Here is a 16,332-nt window from a genome sequence, read left to right as displayed (position 1 = left end):
GTTCCCTTTTCTCCACACTCCCTCCAGCACTTGTTATTTGTGGATTTATTAATGATGGCCATTCTGACTGGTGTGAGGTGATACCTCATGGTAGTTTTGATTTGCATTTCTCTTATAATCAGCGATGTTGAGCATTTTTTCATGTGTTTGTTGGCCATCTGTATATCTTCTCTGGAGAAATGTCTATTCAGGTCTTTTGCCCATTTTTCCATTGATTGATTGGCTTTTTTGCTGTTGGGTTGTATAAGTTGTTTATATATTCTAGAGATTAAGCCCTTGTCGGTTGCATCATTTGAAACTATTTTCTCCCATTCTGTAAGTTGTCTTTTTGTTTTCTTGTTGGTTTCCTTTGCTGTGCAAAAGCTTTTCAGTTTGATGAGGTCCCATGGGTTTATTTTTGCTCTAATTTCTATTGCTTTGGGAGACTGACCTGAGAAAATATTCATGAGGTTGATGTCAGAGAGTGTTTTGCCTATGTTTTCTTCTAGGAGTTTAATGGTGTCCTGTCGTATATTTAAGTCTTTCAGCCATTTGGAGTTTATTTTTGTGCATGGTGTGAGGGTGTGTTCTAGTTTCATTGCTTTGCATGCAGCTGTCCAGGTTTGCCAGCAGTGCTTGCTGAATAGACTTTCTTTTTCCCATTTTATGTTCTTGCCTCCCTTGTCAAAGATTAATTGACCATAGGTGTCAGGGTTGATTTCCGGATTCTCTATTCTGTTCCATTGGTCTGTCTGTCTGTTTTGATCCCAGAACCACACTGTTTTGATGACTGTGGCTTTGTAGTATTTCTTGAAGTCTGGGAGAGTTATGCCTCCTGCTTGGTTTTTGTTTCTCAGGATTGCTTTGGCGGTTCTGGGTCTTTTGTGGTTCCATATAAATGTTTGGATTGTTTGTTCTAGTTCTGTGAAAAATGTCATGGGTCATTTGATAGGGATTGCATTGAATCTGTAGATTGCTTCGGGTGGTATGGCCATTTTTACAATATTGATTTTTCCAATCCATGAACATGGAGTATCTTTCCATTTCTTTACATCTTCTTTGATTTCTTTGATTAAAGTTTTATAGTTCTCGGCATATAGGTCCTTTACCTCATTGGTCAGGTGTATTCCGAGGTATTTGATTTTGTGAGGTGCAATTTTAAAAGGTATCATATTTTTGTATTCCTTTTCTAATATTTCATTGCTGGTATACAGAAATGCGCCTGACTTCTGAATGTTAATCTTATATCCTGCTACTTTGCTGAATTTATTAATCAGTTCAAGTAGTTTTGGGATTGAGTCCTTCGGGTTTTCTATGTATAGTATCATGTCATCTGCATACAGTGACAGTTTGATCTCTTCTCTTCCTATATGGATGCCTTTCATTTCTTTCGTTTGTCTAATTGCTGTGGCTAGGACTTCCAAAACTATGTTGAAGAGCAGTGGTGAGAGTGGGCATCTGACTGGGTATCTTTTGATCTTAAATCTTTCATCAGGACTGAGTCTACAAAAATATAAAAGGGGTGTTTCTTGGACTGCTACTACTAATTTCTAAATTAAAATACTGCTGAAGTCATTCTGTGTAAAATGCTTATCCTTGGAAGATTGTTCAATTAAAAGGTAGTATTTTTGTATAAGACGTGAGTTGACTTCTCATTATTTTCCCCTTGCAGTAAAACAGACCATCAGTAACATTTCAGTATTTAATGAAACCTGCTTGAGATGGAGAAGCATGAAGACAGCTGATATAGAGGAGATGTATTTAGTAAGTTCCTGAAAGTTACTCTATGTACAGGTGTTTGTCTTGTGTGGGATGTACAAAAAATATCGGCAAACCCAAAAAACTGCCTATGTAGCTGCCGTTATCCATGGAAGATTTATAGTGACAGTTGCAATAAAAAGCAAAAGGATGGGCATTTCTGCTGCATATTTGAAGACAGAGATCTCAGGGATTGATGAGAAAGCCATGAGACGTTCTTTGTGCAACATAGCCTGATGCAGAGCCAATGTTCAGCTTGTATCCGTGGGAAGAATCCAGTGGTTTTTGCACATGTGTGTCACTCCACACCAGTGCCTCTGATCAGAATCTGAATGTGTTGCCTTAGAGAGTCAAAGGGAACTTTTGAAGCTATATGCGCTTGTGAGTAAGAAAGGACCATGGGATGAGCTGCTACTAGAAGAAAGTAAGCAGGAAGAAAAGTGTGTCTGTTGGCCCCGATGCCGGGATGTTCCTGGAAAGTATAGGAAATGGCAGAAGTGGGTGGGCAGAGGAGAGAAGCCCTTTCCAGATTTTACCAGACCAGCTAGTGGAACCCTAATGCATGTCCTGCTCTGGAGGAGCGCTAGTTCAGATTCTTAATTTCCTTTCTAGGAAATTGTCCTTTGGTCTTGCTCTTGAAGTTTTGCCACCAGATTTTCCTGTTGGGCATGTGCCATTGTATGCGTGAGAACAAAAAAGAGAAAGTTGTCAGTTGGCACTTTGGCCTTTTGTGCATTTTGATTTGAAAATAGATTTGTGGAGTTCCTGTTGTGGCTCAGTAGTAATGAACTAGTAACCATGAGGATGCGGGTTTGATCCCTGCCCTTGCTCAGTGAGTTGAGGATCCAGCGTTGCCATGAGCTGTGGTGTAGGTCGTAGATGCGGCTCGAGTCTGGGTGTTGCTATGGCTGTGGTGTAGGCCCGCAGCTACAGCTCTGATTCAACCTCTAGCCTGGGAACTTCCACATGCTGCAGATGCAGCCCTAAAAAGATTTAAAAAAATAATAAATAAATTTATTATTCTTATAATATTGTGACTACAATATTTATGGTATGACAGCTCTAATATTTGCTTTCTGCCATATTTCACTTTTGGAAGGAACTTTATTATTATTATTATTATTATTTGTCTTTTCTAGAACTGCTCCCGCGGCATGTGGAGGTTTCCAAGCTAGGGGTCTAATCGGACCTGTAGCCGCTGGCCTACACCAGAGCCACAGCAGCTCGGGATCTGAGCCACATCTGCAACCTACACCACAGCTCATGGCAGCGCCAGATCCTTAACCCACTGAGCAAGGCCAGGGATCGAACCTGCAACCTCATGGTTCCTAGTCAGGTTCATTTCCCCTGCGCCACGACAGGAACTCCTGGAAGGAACTTTAGAATTGAAAGCCGAAGAACTCGCGAGAAAGGGTAAATACCCAGGCATTCAAGCTAGCTTTCAAGCTAGCAGCTCACCTGGTCAACTTTTTCTGTGTTTCAGTTCCGCATTCGAGGCCAGAGATGGTATCAGAAGGCATTTGCCCAGGAAGTGATCTTTAATATCACTGCCAGCAGCCAAACTCCTGAGACGTGTTTGGACCTGAGTCCAGGTACCAACTACAGTATCAGCATCCAGGCTTTGTCTTCTGAACTTCCCGTGGTCATCTCCCTGACAACCCGGATAACAGGTAAATCTTGAATAACAGCATTGGGGCGAATCGAGTCACCGCAGAACTGTGTGGGCTTCAATAAAGAGGAGCCCTATTACTTTCTAGCATTATATAACGAATAGAAACAGAAAGAGGTAGAAGGATGTGGAATTGGAGAGGGCGCTAAGGGGACTGCGACTGAAACTGGGATGCTTTTACTGCTGACACAGTTATCTGAAACAAAACAGGAACAGTGACGACATCTGGGTAGCGTGTATGTGAGTGGTGGTTACATTCCTTCTGGATATTTGAAAGATTTAAAATATGTCACACGTAAAAGGAATGTTCCCTCTTGCTGTTTCTTTCCTAGTAACGTATTTCACCGCTTTTCTCTTAGAGGAAAATGACTAGCAGTCCCACTCTAGTTCACTGGAAAATCTGCTTTCCACTCATTTTTTTCATCTCTCCTTGAATCTGCGATGACTCCCCCCACCCCCTCACACAGACTCTGGGTGAATACTCAGAGTATTAGCTGCTTGTTTCTCTTTTTTTTTTTTAATGACCGCATCCGAGGCACATGGATGTTCCTGTGCCAGAGGTCGAATCAGAGCCGCCCCTCCAACCTATGCACAGCTTGTGGCAATGCTGGATCCTTCACCCAGTGAGGGGGGCCAGGGATCAAACCTGCATCCTCACAGAGATGACATCACATCCTTAACCCGCTGAGCCACGGTGGGGACTCCAGCTTCGTGTTTCTTATTTCACTAAGCAGTTAGATGTAATCAGGGGAGGACTTTCCACTCCCAAATCGCCATGGCCACCTGCATGCAGAACCTATATTTTATCTTCTCTTTTGTCCCCGCTCTTAAGGCACATCCGCTCTCCACCCTGCCACCTCTTCTTGCCGCATCATTGGTCCCCCCAGTACAGAATTAGTCCCAACACTGCACAAGCATATTGTAATATCTCCTTTTTATTTATTCATTTATCTTTTTAGGGTTATTTATTTATTTATTTATCTTTTTAGGGCCGCACCCGTGGCGTATGGAGGTTCCCAGGCTAGGGGTCTAATTGGAGCTGTAGCTGCCGGCCTACGCCACAGCCACAGCAACGCCAGATCTGAGCTGCATCTGCAACCTACACCACAGCTCACAGCAAACCCGGATCCTTAACCCCTGAGTGAGGCAACCTCATGGTTGAACCTGCAACCTCACGGTTCCTAGTCGGAACCATGCTGCACCATGTTGGGAACGCCCCATAATATCTCCTTTTCAAATGGAAGCAAAGAAAAGATAAAGATGCTTTTTTTGATCCCATGTTCCCTCCAACTAATTTGTCTTCTCTCAGCGCCCCCGCCCCTTTTTTCATGTGATGGTTCTCAGGTTAGGGGTCGAATCAGAGCTGTAGCTGCTGGCCTACACCACAGCCACAGAAAGGCAAGATCCAGAACTCAGCTGCGCCTGTGACCTATACCACAGCTCATGGCAACGCCAGATCCTTAACCCACTGAGCAAGGCCAGGGATTGAATCTGTGTCCTCATGGACTCTAGTTGGGTTCATTACTGCTGACCCATGACGGGAACTCCCTCTCAGCCCGTCTTTGTAGTAAAGCTCCTTGAAAGAATGTTGTGAAGGTTCCACTCAGCTCCTCTTCTCTCTTTAACTGGTTCTGGTCCAGAGGAGTTTGTCCTCAAGGCTTTGCTGGAAGTGTCTCCACCTTGCCAAATCCACTGGCTAATTTTGTTCCTATCTGATTTTCTCTACAGCATTTGGCATCCTGTCCTTGAAACAGTTTTTCTCATAACTTTTGGGCCCTTCTACCTTGCCGGCTGCTCCGTCTCAGTCTTTTCACTAGTTCCTTCTACTTTTATTGACACCCTGCCTTCTTCTCTTCCTTTTCCTTTTTATTTTTTGTCTTTTTAGGGTCACACCAGTGGCATACGGAGGTTCCCAGGCTAGGGGCCCAATTGGAGCCGTAGCCGCCGGCTTCAGCCACAACCACAGCAACGCCAGCTCTGAGCTGAGTCTGCAACCTACACCACAGCTCAAGGCAATGCCAATCCTTAACCCACTGAGTGAGGCCAGGGATCGAACCTGCGTCCTCATGGATGCTAGTCAGATTCCTTTCCACTGAGCCAAGACAGGAACTCCTCTTCCTTTTATTTTCATTATGTACCCTTCCTGCCTAGATGGTCTCTGCTAGTCTCGTGGCTATAAACATTCCCTATATGCCGAGCATTCCCATACATGTATCCTAGTCCCAATCTATCCTTTGAGCTCCATTCTCATATATCCACCTGTCTCCTAAACATATCCTACTGAACATCTAATAGGCAAACCCCATAGAACTTTTTGATTTCTCACCTCTTCCCTCACCCCCGAATCCATTTTCCACCCAGGTTTCTCTATCTCAGTTACTGGCATCCCTGTTCACCAATTGCTCAGACCCAAAAGGAATCGTCATTGATTCTACTCCTCCCACCCGATTCTGAAAGTCCATCAACAAGCCCTGTTGGCTCGTTTCTGAAATAACATTCTGAATCCAACCCCTTCTCCCCACTTTCGCCTTTACCACGAGCAACCTAATGTGAGCTGGCCACCTCTCACCTTTCTAACTCTTCTCCCCGCTTTCACCATTGCTTTTCCCACCCCCTCCACTGCCCTAAGTTGTAATCTTCACTATAACTTTAAGAAGATAATGCAAAGTGATCTTTTCAAAATGTGTGTACGAACATGTCATCCCCAGTTCAAAACCATCCAGGGAGTTTGTGTTAGTGTTTGAATAGAATCCACATTCCTTACCATGGAACATGGAACTTGGAGACTGGGCCCTGCTTTCCTCGCTGACTTCATTTCCCTCTGCCCCCGCCGACCTTCTCACTAAGCAACTTCCTTCCTCGCTGTTTCTCAAATGGGTCAAACTTGTTCTTGCATCCAAGTCTTTCCATCTGCTGCTTACTCTTCCTGGACACTCTCTTCACATGGTTTCTTTATAATCACTCAGGTTTCTTCTCACATGCCATTACCTGGAGAGCCTCTCCCTGCTCATCCTTTTAAAAATAACCTCGCCATCTCCACCCCCTCACTTACTGTCCATTTACTTTGCTTGACTTTCTCTCTATTTTTTTGGTGTTTTAGGGCCACACCTGTGGCATATGGAAGTTCCCAGGCTAGAAGTCAAATTGGAGCCTGTGCCACAGCCAGAGCAATGCAGGATCCGAGTCGTGTCTGTGACCTACAACACAGCTCATGGCAACGCTGGACCCCCCAACCCACTGAGCAAGGCCAGGGATCGAACCCACAACCTCGTGGATACTAGTCAGATTTGTTTCTGCTGCGCCACAACAAGAACTTCCTTTACTCTGCTTGACTTTCTTTATAGAAGTTGTTTCCAGAATTTGTATTTTATTTTATTTTTTTATTTAGTTATTTTTGGCTGTGCCCTTGGCAGGTGAGAATTCCCCGGCCAGAGATTGAACTCATGCCACAGCAGTGACCCGGGTCACAGCAGTGGCAATGCCAGATCCTTAATCACTAGGTCCCTAGGGAACTTGTAGAAGTTGTAGTTTATTTTATTTTTTTCACTTTTAAAAGTTTTATTGAAGTGTAGTTGATTTATAATGCAGTGCAAATTTCTGCTGTATAACAAAGTGATTCAATTATAGACATATCCTTTCTTTTTCAGAGTCTTGTCCGATACAGGTTGTCACAGAATATTGGGTAGGGTTCCTTATGCTAAACAGCAGATTCCTATTCAAAATAAAAGTTGAAATTCCTGTTTTCTCTCTATCACCAATTCTTTTTTTTTTTTCCTTTTTTGGTCTTTTTAGGTCTGTACCTGCAACATATGGAGGTTCCCAGGCTAGGGGTCAAATTGGAGCTGCAGCTGCTGGCCTACACCACAGCCACAGCAATGCCAGATCCCAGCCACACCTGCAATCTACATCACAGCTCATGGCAACGCTGGATTCTTAACCTACTGAGCCAGGCCAGGGATGGAACCCACAGCTTCATGGATACTAGTCAGATTCATTATCACTGAGCCACAACAGGAACTCCTTAGAAGTTGTATTTTAAAATTTACTTTTTTTGGAGTTCCCCTCGTGGAGCAGCAGAAACAAATCTGACTAGGAACCATGACATTGTGGGTTCGATCCCTGGACTTGCTTAGTATGTTGAGGATCTGGCATTGCCGTGAGCTGTGGTCATAGACTTGACTCAGATCTGTTGTTGCTGTGGCTGTGGTGTAGGCCAACAGCTGAGGCTCTGATTGGACCCCCAGGCTTGGAACCTCCATATGCCTTTGGTGCAGCCCTAAAAGGAGACAAAAGACAAAAAAAATAAAATAAAATAAAATTTACTTTTAAATTTTCTTTTCCCTTACTAAAATAGGAGCTCTTTGAAGGCAGGGATTTTTGTCTGTATTCCATGTTGAACCTCTAACACCTAAGGACACTGCTAGCACAGCAAAGAAATCTTTTTGTAATGAATGAATATGAGGGCTGACTCTAAAATGGCCAGTGGATGGTATTGGTATTGAGGAAATCCCTGGTTTGTTAATAAAGACCTTAGACCATAAAGAATTCACCAGCTTTGGATCTGGGAAGAGAAGTAATGGGCTTTTCTTCTCACGGTGACCTATTAAAATGAATAGCTGTTCAGTATCCTCCTCTTTGGTCCTTCTCATGTTTGGATAGCTTGCATTGCTGGCTCACGTTAGCATTTGATATTTTTTGAGCTGGGGAGAGGGAGTGATGAGACACTTATGTCTGCCTGCCTTTGTAGGCTAAATAAAGCTCTGCAGCCCAAGCACCCTGTGCCTGTGCTCATGGCCACCAGGGGGCACTGTTGAGCTGTTTGCATTCATTGAGACCTTGACTGCCTCTTTTTCAAATCTGCCCTACCTTAAAGAATTTGCAGTTTTTAAAAAGTGTGCAAATAGGGCGTTCCCATCGTGGCGCAGCGGAAAAGAATCTGACTAGGAACCATGAGGTTTCGGGTTTGATCCCTGGCCTTGCTCAGTGGGTTGGGGATCCAGCGTTGCCATGATAAGTCTTAGATGTGGCTCCGATCTCCCTTGCTGTGGCAGCTACAGCTCTGATTAGACCCATAGTCTGGGAACCTCCATACGCCCCAGGTTCTGCCCTAAAAAGAAAAAAAAAAAGTGAAAATTCAACTTGTTAAGATCTTAGTAAAAGGTAGACAACCAAACAAAACAAGAACAGCGCCCAAGCCCTCTCAAATAAAAGAGCCTTATATATTGATATGAGGAGGTATGCCTAGCTGCCTAAGATGTGGCTTTGTTTTCAGTCAAACGGTGAGCTTTTGAATTTTACCAGAAATGTGAGGCAAGGGATTTGGACCTGGAATCTGCAGTGGCTGATTTTCCAGAAAAAGTGTGAATGGAATTTCCCTCCTGAGTGTCTTACATTCAACTAAATCTTACTGATGGGAAACAGGATGCAAACGAGCACTTTAAATATATTGCTGACCTCAGAGGAGAGTGAAAGTTTTTGGAATGTTGAAGGACAGAGGCAAGTGTTGCCGTGAAAACGGAAGAGGGTGCTGGCGCGAAGGGTGGTGAGATGGAGATGTTATTACCGTGCTTCTGACTCAGGGCTCATGTGCTCCCGAAGGCAGTGCACTGATGGGAATTCTTCAGAATAGCCCTACCAGTTGGACTGTCTTTAGGTCCAGGGGAAGAACAAACAAACCCAAAGGGTCAGAAGCACTGTCGTACACTGGTCATGCTCTCTTCTAGCAAAGTCAAAAAGCCTGTAGGCAAAATTTTCTTCTCATTGAAACTGGGAGAGAAGCAGAGAGGAGGAAATGGGGTGGGGGCGGGTGAGGGCGGGGAGAAGGCACATGCCTGCATGAAGGTAAAGATTAACCACTTTCAGAGTTCCCATCGTGGTGCAGTGGAAACAAATCCGACTAGGACCATGAGGTGGTGTGTTCGATCCCTGGCCTCGCTCAGTGGGTTAAGGATCCGGCGTTGCTGTGACTGTGCTGCAGGCTGGCAGCAACAGCTCTGAATGGACCCCTAGCCTGGAAACCTCCAAAAAAACTTAACCACTTGTTCTGCACAACAGGGTGATTATTTGAGGTTGAAGGTTTCTTCTGGTACCAAGGATGCTGGAGGGAAAAAGGGAAATCAATAAAGTGAAGGAAATCATTCCTTCCCCAGTCTGTCTTCAGTGCCAGGGCTGGCAGCATAGGTGGGAATTTTCCCATTTCAGGAAGGACCGGGACAGGACCAGGTTTCTTGAGTTCTTCTGCTGTGGACCTCTCTTCCACAGACCATCCGAGGACAGGGCTCTGCTGTGTCCTCAGTGAAAATCCTGTCTCCAATGTTTTCCTGCTGGTCCCCCTGGCTCCCAGCAGGCAGAAGCTGTCCCAGAGGTCCGGAGAGGGGCTGGCCTTCATCCCAGCTGCTTCCCTCTTGGTCCAGATGCTCTCAATCTTTCACGGACACAGGTTCTTTGACATTTGAGGACCTAATATTAGTTCAGGCTAGGAGAGAGCCACACGTCCTTCCATCCTACACAGGCTGCCTCTCTCTCTCGTCCCCTGAAATCTCCCAGCTACTTTCCGGCTTCAAATCAAGCCCCAACCCCTCCAGGAAGGGGAGCAGGTGTTGGGGCAGGGGAGCAGATGTCTCCCTGCCCCTCTCATTGAAAGCATCCCACTGCAGGGTGCACTGAGACAAGGTGGTACACCACAGGGCTGCGGTGTTATTTTCTTATATTAATGTTACCTTTTTTTTTTTTTGTTAAAACAAAATATGAATGGGAAAGTTTCTTTATATCAGATGCCTAAAAGCCTGGGTTTCCATGTTGTAGGAGTTGGGGAAGGGTATGCTGTGACTTCACAATTTAATTCAGCAAATATCTATTGATGGGTTATGTACAGAGATGGGTGCTCAGGGCTGAAGGGGAGATAAAGATAAAAAAAAGTCTGGTTCCTCCTCCCTGGGAGGCCAAGTCTCATCACCTTGATAGTGGAGATGTAGCTACCCTTGCCTTACCTGGTGACTTATGGCGTAAGCCCCATTTTCTCTATTGCTATCATTTCCTTCCTTCTTTTCTCTCTCTCTCTCTCTTTCTTTCTTTCCTTCTTTCTTTCTTCCTTCCTTCCTTCCTTCCTTTCTTCCTTCTTTCTCTTTTGTCTTTTTAGGGCTATACCCACAGCATATGGAAGTTCCCACCCTAGGGGGCAGCTGTAGCTGCCAGCCTACACCACAGCCACAGCAACTCAAGATCCGAGTGGTGTCTGCGACCTACGCTAAAGTTCATGGCAATGCTGGATCCCTGACCCACTGAGCAAGGCCAGGGATTGAACCTGCATCCTCCTGAATTCTAGTCGGCTTCGTTAACATCTGAGCCACAACAGGAACTCCTCCACTGGCATCATTTTCAATTTATCCTGCCTTAAATGGGGGTGGGGGAGGCATGGTCTATCTGGGGAGGTGCCCGAGATTAGAAAAGAACCATTAGGGTGTCTTTATTTTTATGTATTTAATCGTGTTAGGCCCTTGCATTTACTTGAAGGTCATAGCATGAGGTCATGGCCTCTGTTTAGATTTGGTTTCAATACAATTCTCTTCTACTTGTGGTCCTTTTTGTTCATTTTAATGGGTTTTAGAGGAATTTTTAACACATTTGAGCTTCTGTTACCTCCTTCTCATCAATTTTAATAGTTTGGCTACATTAATGGATATGAATCTTTTTGATAGACATAATACACACACCCCTGAGGTTATCTACTATTTAATTTTCTTTTCAATATTCCTTTTTTTTTCTTCTTTTTTTTTTCTTTGTTTTTGGCCACCCCAAGGCATATGGAGTTCCTGGGCCAGGGATCAGATCCAAGCCACGGTCATGACTCAAGCCACAGTTGTGACCCGAGCTGAAACTGTAGCAATGCAGGATCCTTGACCCACTGTGCCAGGCTGGTGATCGAACCTACATCCCTGTGCTCCCGAGATGCTGCTGGGTCCACTATACCACAGCAGGAATTCCTCGATATTCTTTTTGACATTTAGACATTTTAGGTTTTCATGTAATCAATTCTATTGATTCTTTTATGGCCTCTGCCCCTGGTCATGCCAAGAAAAGCCTTCCCCAGACTGAAAGCAGATCAGTTCTTATTATTTTCAGTATTTAATATCAATTCTCTGTTATTTTCTAATGCTTAATGGTTTAGCTTTTCTCATTTAAGCTTAGGCCCATTTGGAATTTGTTTAGATGCCTGGAATGAGGCTAAATTTACGTGGTATCCCCCTCCCCCAGGATAAAGCCAGTTTCCCCATCACCTTTGGAAAGACGGTCCGTGTCACACACTGTATTCTCATTTATTCACTTGATCTCTTTCTTGATTGTCCAGCTTCTACCATTGCTTTGCCTCTCCTGTGCGCGTACCTGCCTTTTTCAGTTGTTGTCAGTTTATAATACATTTAATATTTTGCAGAACAAGTTCCGCTTCATTGCTTTCTTCTTTACTCTTCACAGTTTTCTCGGATGGTAGCCTCCATAATTCCCTTTGTCCCTTGCTTCTAGCAGAGAATGGATGTTGTTGACTTCTAGGGATGGTGAAGAGTGTCTGCCTTCTGAATCTCCCCTCATCTCACACGCTCAGGGTGAAAGGACAATATTCTCCAGCCCGGAACCAGCCCATTTCTTGCCTTGAGTCTGATTTGTAATGAGTAATGCGGCGAATGGAGAGAGGAGCAGAGCCGCCAAGGACAGCAGTTTGGGTGACAGCACCTTGGAAAACATGGCTGACGTTAAGATCATTTAACCTCACAAATGTGGCCAAGAATCAGCCTGATGCGAGGTTCAGGCTTTTACCTTAGAGAGAAAAGGCAGGCTCTTTCTTTGACTTGATGTATTTATTTAATTTATTATTATTATTTTTTTGCCTTTTAGGGCTGCACCTGACTGAGGCCTATGGAGGTTCCCAGGCTAGGGGTCCAATCGGAGCTACGGCTGCCCGCCTACACCACAGCCACAGCAATGCGGGATCTGAGCTGCATCTGCGAGCTGCTCCCCAGCTCACGGCAACACCACCAGATCCTTAACCCACTGAGGCCAGGGATTGAACCCGCAACCTCATGGTTTCCTAGTCAGGTTCGTTTCTGCTGTGCCGTGACGGGAACTCCTATTTTATTTTTTTAAATTAAGTTTTCTGGAAGTATAGTTATTTTACAAGATTGTGATCATTTCTGGTGTACAACACAGTGATTCAGTTACACGTAGACACGCATCCATTCTCTCTCAGATTCTTTTCCCACACAGATGATCACAGAATACTGGGTAGAGGTCTCTGTGCTCCTCAGCAGGTCCCCGCTGGCCAGTCATTCCGGACACCTCAGTGTGCATATGCCAACCCCAAACCCCCCTCCCCTCACCTGTCCCCTTCGGTAAGCGTACTTTTTTTTTTTGTCTTTTTGCCATTTCTTGGGCTGCTCCCACGGCATATGGAGGTTCCCAGGCTAGGGGTTGAATCGGAGCTGTAGCCACCAGCCTACGCCAGAGCCACAGCAACGCGGGATCCGAGCCGCGTCTGCAACCTACACCACAGCTCACAGCAAAGCCGGATTCTCAACCCACTGAGCAAGGGCAGGGTTCGAACCCGCCACCTCATGGTTCCTAGTTGGATTCGTTAACCACTGAGCCACGACGGGAACTCCAAGCATACGTTTTTTTGAAGTGTAAGTCTCTTTCTGTTCAAGGCAGGCTGTTTAAAATATAAGATGGAGAAGGCCTTGAGTGGACAAAGCAGTAAGCAGACTAGAGGTAATACATTGATTGAATCAGTCGGTGGTAGCTGCCTGCTTAGAACTGCAGGAATGATGCTTGCACCGGAAAAGGGACACATGGCAGAGAACAAGCAGGGGACAGTCTTCCTGCCCCCGCTGTGAGCCGGCCTTCTCCAAGCTGGGTGTGCACTTCGTTCCGCTGTTACTGGGGTGGGTGAACAACGGAGTGGTTTTAAAAGGTTAGCCAAGAGACTAGAGGAACTGGAGTTATTAATCTCAGAGAAGAGCAAACAAGAATAACTTAAAAGAGCCCGAAGAGAGGTCTCACACAGAAAAGAGTAAACAGTTAATCTCTCTCTGGACTGAAAACCGGAAATGTGTGATAAAAACTACTTATTTGGAGTTCCCGTCGTGGCTCAGTGGTTAACGAATCCGACTAGGAACCATGAGGTGGCGGGTTCGAACCCTGCCCTTGCTCAGTGGGTTAACAATCTGGCGTTGCCATGAGCTGTGGTGTAGGTTGCAGACGCGGCTCGGATCCCGCGTTGCTGTGGCTGTGGCGTAGGCTGGTGGCTACAGCTCCAATTCGACCCCTAGCCTGGGAACCTCCATGTGCCACGGGAGCGGCCCAAGAAATGGCAAAAAGACAAAAAAAGACAAAAAAAAAAAAAACCCCAAAAAAACCCACTTATTTTACTGTGACAACAAAACATCACGGATGACAGGGCATTTCAGTGATAGTGGGACGGGCGGAGTGCAGAAATACTCAAGAGGTCATGGTTCCCCTGGGGGACCTGGTGGGGGCTTTTCAGGCGGCATGTCCCCTCCCCCAACCCCTGCTGCAGGAATGTCTCCCTCGGGAGTGTCACTTATGCCATCTCTTTCTGGACACCTCGCAGAAACACCTTAGTGTGAGGTTTTAACGCTAAGCAGGGGCTGTTCTAAGGTCCCTGCCTAGGGTCCCTGGCAGTCCCCCCATTTATGGAAAGAGTCATCTGTGTGACCATGTCTGGGTGACTCTGGAAGAAATTCTAGACTTAGCCCCGTTTAATAAAAGCGATAGGGGCTCTCACTCATCTGCCTTGTCTTCGAAGCCTGGGTTTCCCAGTGGTCCACGCTGGGCCCTCATCTCTTCTTGGATGCGTGTGTGTACCGTCCGCGGGGGTAGCTGTAGCCTCCGCGCTTGATGACTGACGCCGTATCATCCGCATGGTTTGCTCTGAAGCTCTGGACCCACATTTCGAACTGCCTGCTGGATGAGTTCACAAGCACTTCACGCTTAACAGGTCGAGAAGTGGGCGGCATCTGAACTTCCCTCCAGACTGTGATGAATGGCATCTCTGGGGTCTCAGTGGCCCAAACCCCCAAGCCCAGAGTCCTTCCCCTTCCCCGCCTTCCGCCCCCTTCTGTCATCTCTCCTCCAGTGTGTCTTCCATCTGCTCCCTCTTCTCCATTCTGAGTGCCACCCCTTGCTTCTGACCTCAGGCACATCTTACCTAGATTTTGGACAACCTGTGCTTTTGCTCTTTTCCAATTCATCCTTCAACCGGTGGTCTACATTGCAGTTCTAAAATACACCTCTGGGAGTTCCTATTGTGGCTCAGTGGTTAACGAATCTGACTAGGAACCATGAGGTTGCAGGTTCGATCCCTGTCCTTGCTCAGTGGGTTAAGGATCCGGTGTTGCCATGAGCTGTGGTGTAGGTCGCAGATGCATTTCGGATCTGGTGTTGCTGTGGCTCTGGCGTAGGCTGGTGGCTACAGCTCTGATTGGACCCCTAGCCTGGGAACCTCCATATGCCGTGGGAGTGGCACTAGAAAAGGCAAAAAGACAAAATAAAAATAAAATATACCTCTGGGCGTTCCTGTTGTGGGTCAGCAGTAAAGAGCCTGACTAGTATCCATGAGGACGTGGGTTTGATCCCTGGCCCCACTCAGTTAGTTAAGGAGTAGTGAGCAGTGGTGTAGATCACACACTCGGCTTGGATCCTGCGTTGCAGTGGCTGCAGCTGGCAGCTGCAGTTCCAATTCAATCCCTAGCCTGGGAACTTTCATATGCCATAGGTGCGGCCCTAAAAAGACTAAAATAAAATAAATAAAATAAAATACACCTCTGCTGAGAGTCTCTAGATGATTTCTGCTAATTTCCAGGACCTCGGATCTGACCTGTACCCTCACTTCTCACTTTATCATTTGCCTCTACCCAGATGGGACCCACTCTTTGGACCATACTGAATTACCTGCAGTTCCGTCTCTGTCTGTACTCTCTCTCACCTCCTGCCCCTGCGTTGATCTGTTTCTGTATTAAATAGGCTCACCCCCCTGCCCTTGGTGGGGTGTTCTTTGTCGCCCCTATTAGACTGAGCTCCTGGAAAGCAGAAACTGGGTCTTTCATGGCTGTTTCTTCCAGACTCACATAAAGGTGCATGGAAGTGGCTAAGAAATGTTTGGTGAGAGGCAGTGGATGCATAACATATTCAGTAGAGCTTTAAAAACTATCTAGGTGGGGCTACATTTTCATTTGAATTGAGAATTTCTACCCCAAAGCGATGTCCTAATTGGGTAAATAGAGTCTTGAGGGACTCTTTTGGCCTCCTGGTCCTTCATTTCACAGGGGCAGGGTTCAGGGGGAACGTGGGAGGAGAGAGTCATATTTTATTCTGTCTCCGTCTCTCGTCCTCCCTCCCTCTGTCTATAAATCTCCTCCACTTGGCAGCACTGTTGAGAAGATTAATGGGATGGCACAAGGCAGAGCGGCAGTTGCTACATCTAACTCCCAGTTCAATGCTGAGACACTGGCGTCAACCACTCAGAACGTTCTCCTCCTTGTGGAAATCTGGTTGCTGGGGAGAGCAAGATAAGGACAGAGAACTGTGTGACTGTGTGACTGTAAAGGATCTAGATGTCTGAAATGCTGGGCTGCCCACCAAATAGGTACCTACCTACCAGCTTCGCTGGAATGCCCACAGCATCCACCCTCTGTCAGTGCTGGGGCATCACTCTAAAAAAAGTTTATATAGATATATTAAAATGTGCATTATCTATATTAAAAGTTTATATGCATTAAAATGTATATATATATTAAAAGTTTATATATATATATATATAAATGTACTTTTTTTTTAGGGCCACACCCGAAGCACATGGAGGTTCCTAGGCTAGGGGTCCAGTTGGAGCTGTAGCCACCAGCCTGCACCACAGCCAC

General features: G+C 45.8%; 1 protein-coding gene across 8 annotated transcripts in view; it reads left to right on the top strand.

Annotated features, from left to right (window-relative positions):
* The window catches only part of SUSD1 (sushi domain containing 1), a 149,115-nt gene that overhangs the window by 93,568 nt on the left and 39,215 nt on the right, over nt 1-16,332 (top strand). For all 8 annotated transcript variants that reach the window (XR_002337296.2, XM_084992219.1, XM_084992197.1 and 5 more), the window contains 2 exons: nt 1,652-1,743; nt 3,221-3,407. Coding sequence is in view for 7 of the 8 variants with exons in the window: in XM_084992219.1 (XP_084848345.1) it covers nt 1,652-1,743; nt 3,221-3,407 (279 nt within the window). In the remaining variant the exon portion in view is untranslated. The remainder of the gene's footprint in view (nt 1-1,651; nt 1,744-3,220; nt 3,408-16,332) is intronic.

Source organism: Sus scrofa, chromosome 1 (genome assembly GCF_054392235.1).
Source record: "Sus scrofa isolate SSC_HxYL_T2T_F1_AM1 chromosome 1, Sscrofa_HxYL_maternal_Yorkshire_Landrace_v2.0, whole genome shotgun sequence".
Classification (NCBI taxonomy): Eukaryota; Metazoa; Chordata; class Mammalia; order Artiodactyla; family Suidae; genus Sus; species Sus scrofa.
This window is presented reverse-complemented; position numbering and strand designations above follow the sequence as displayed.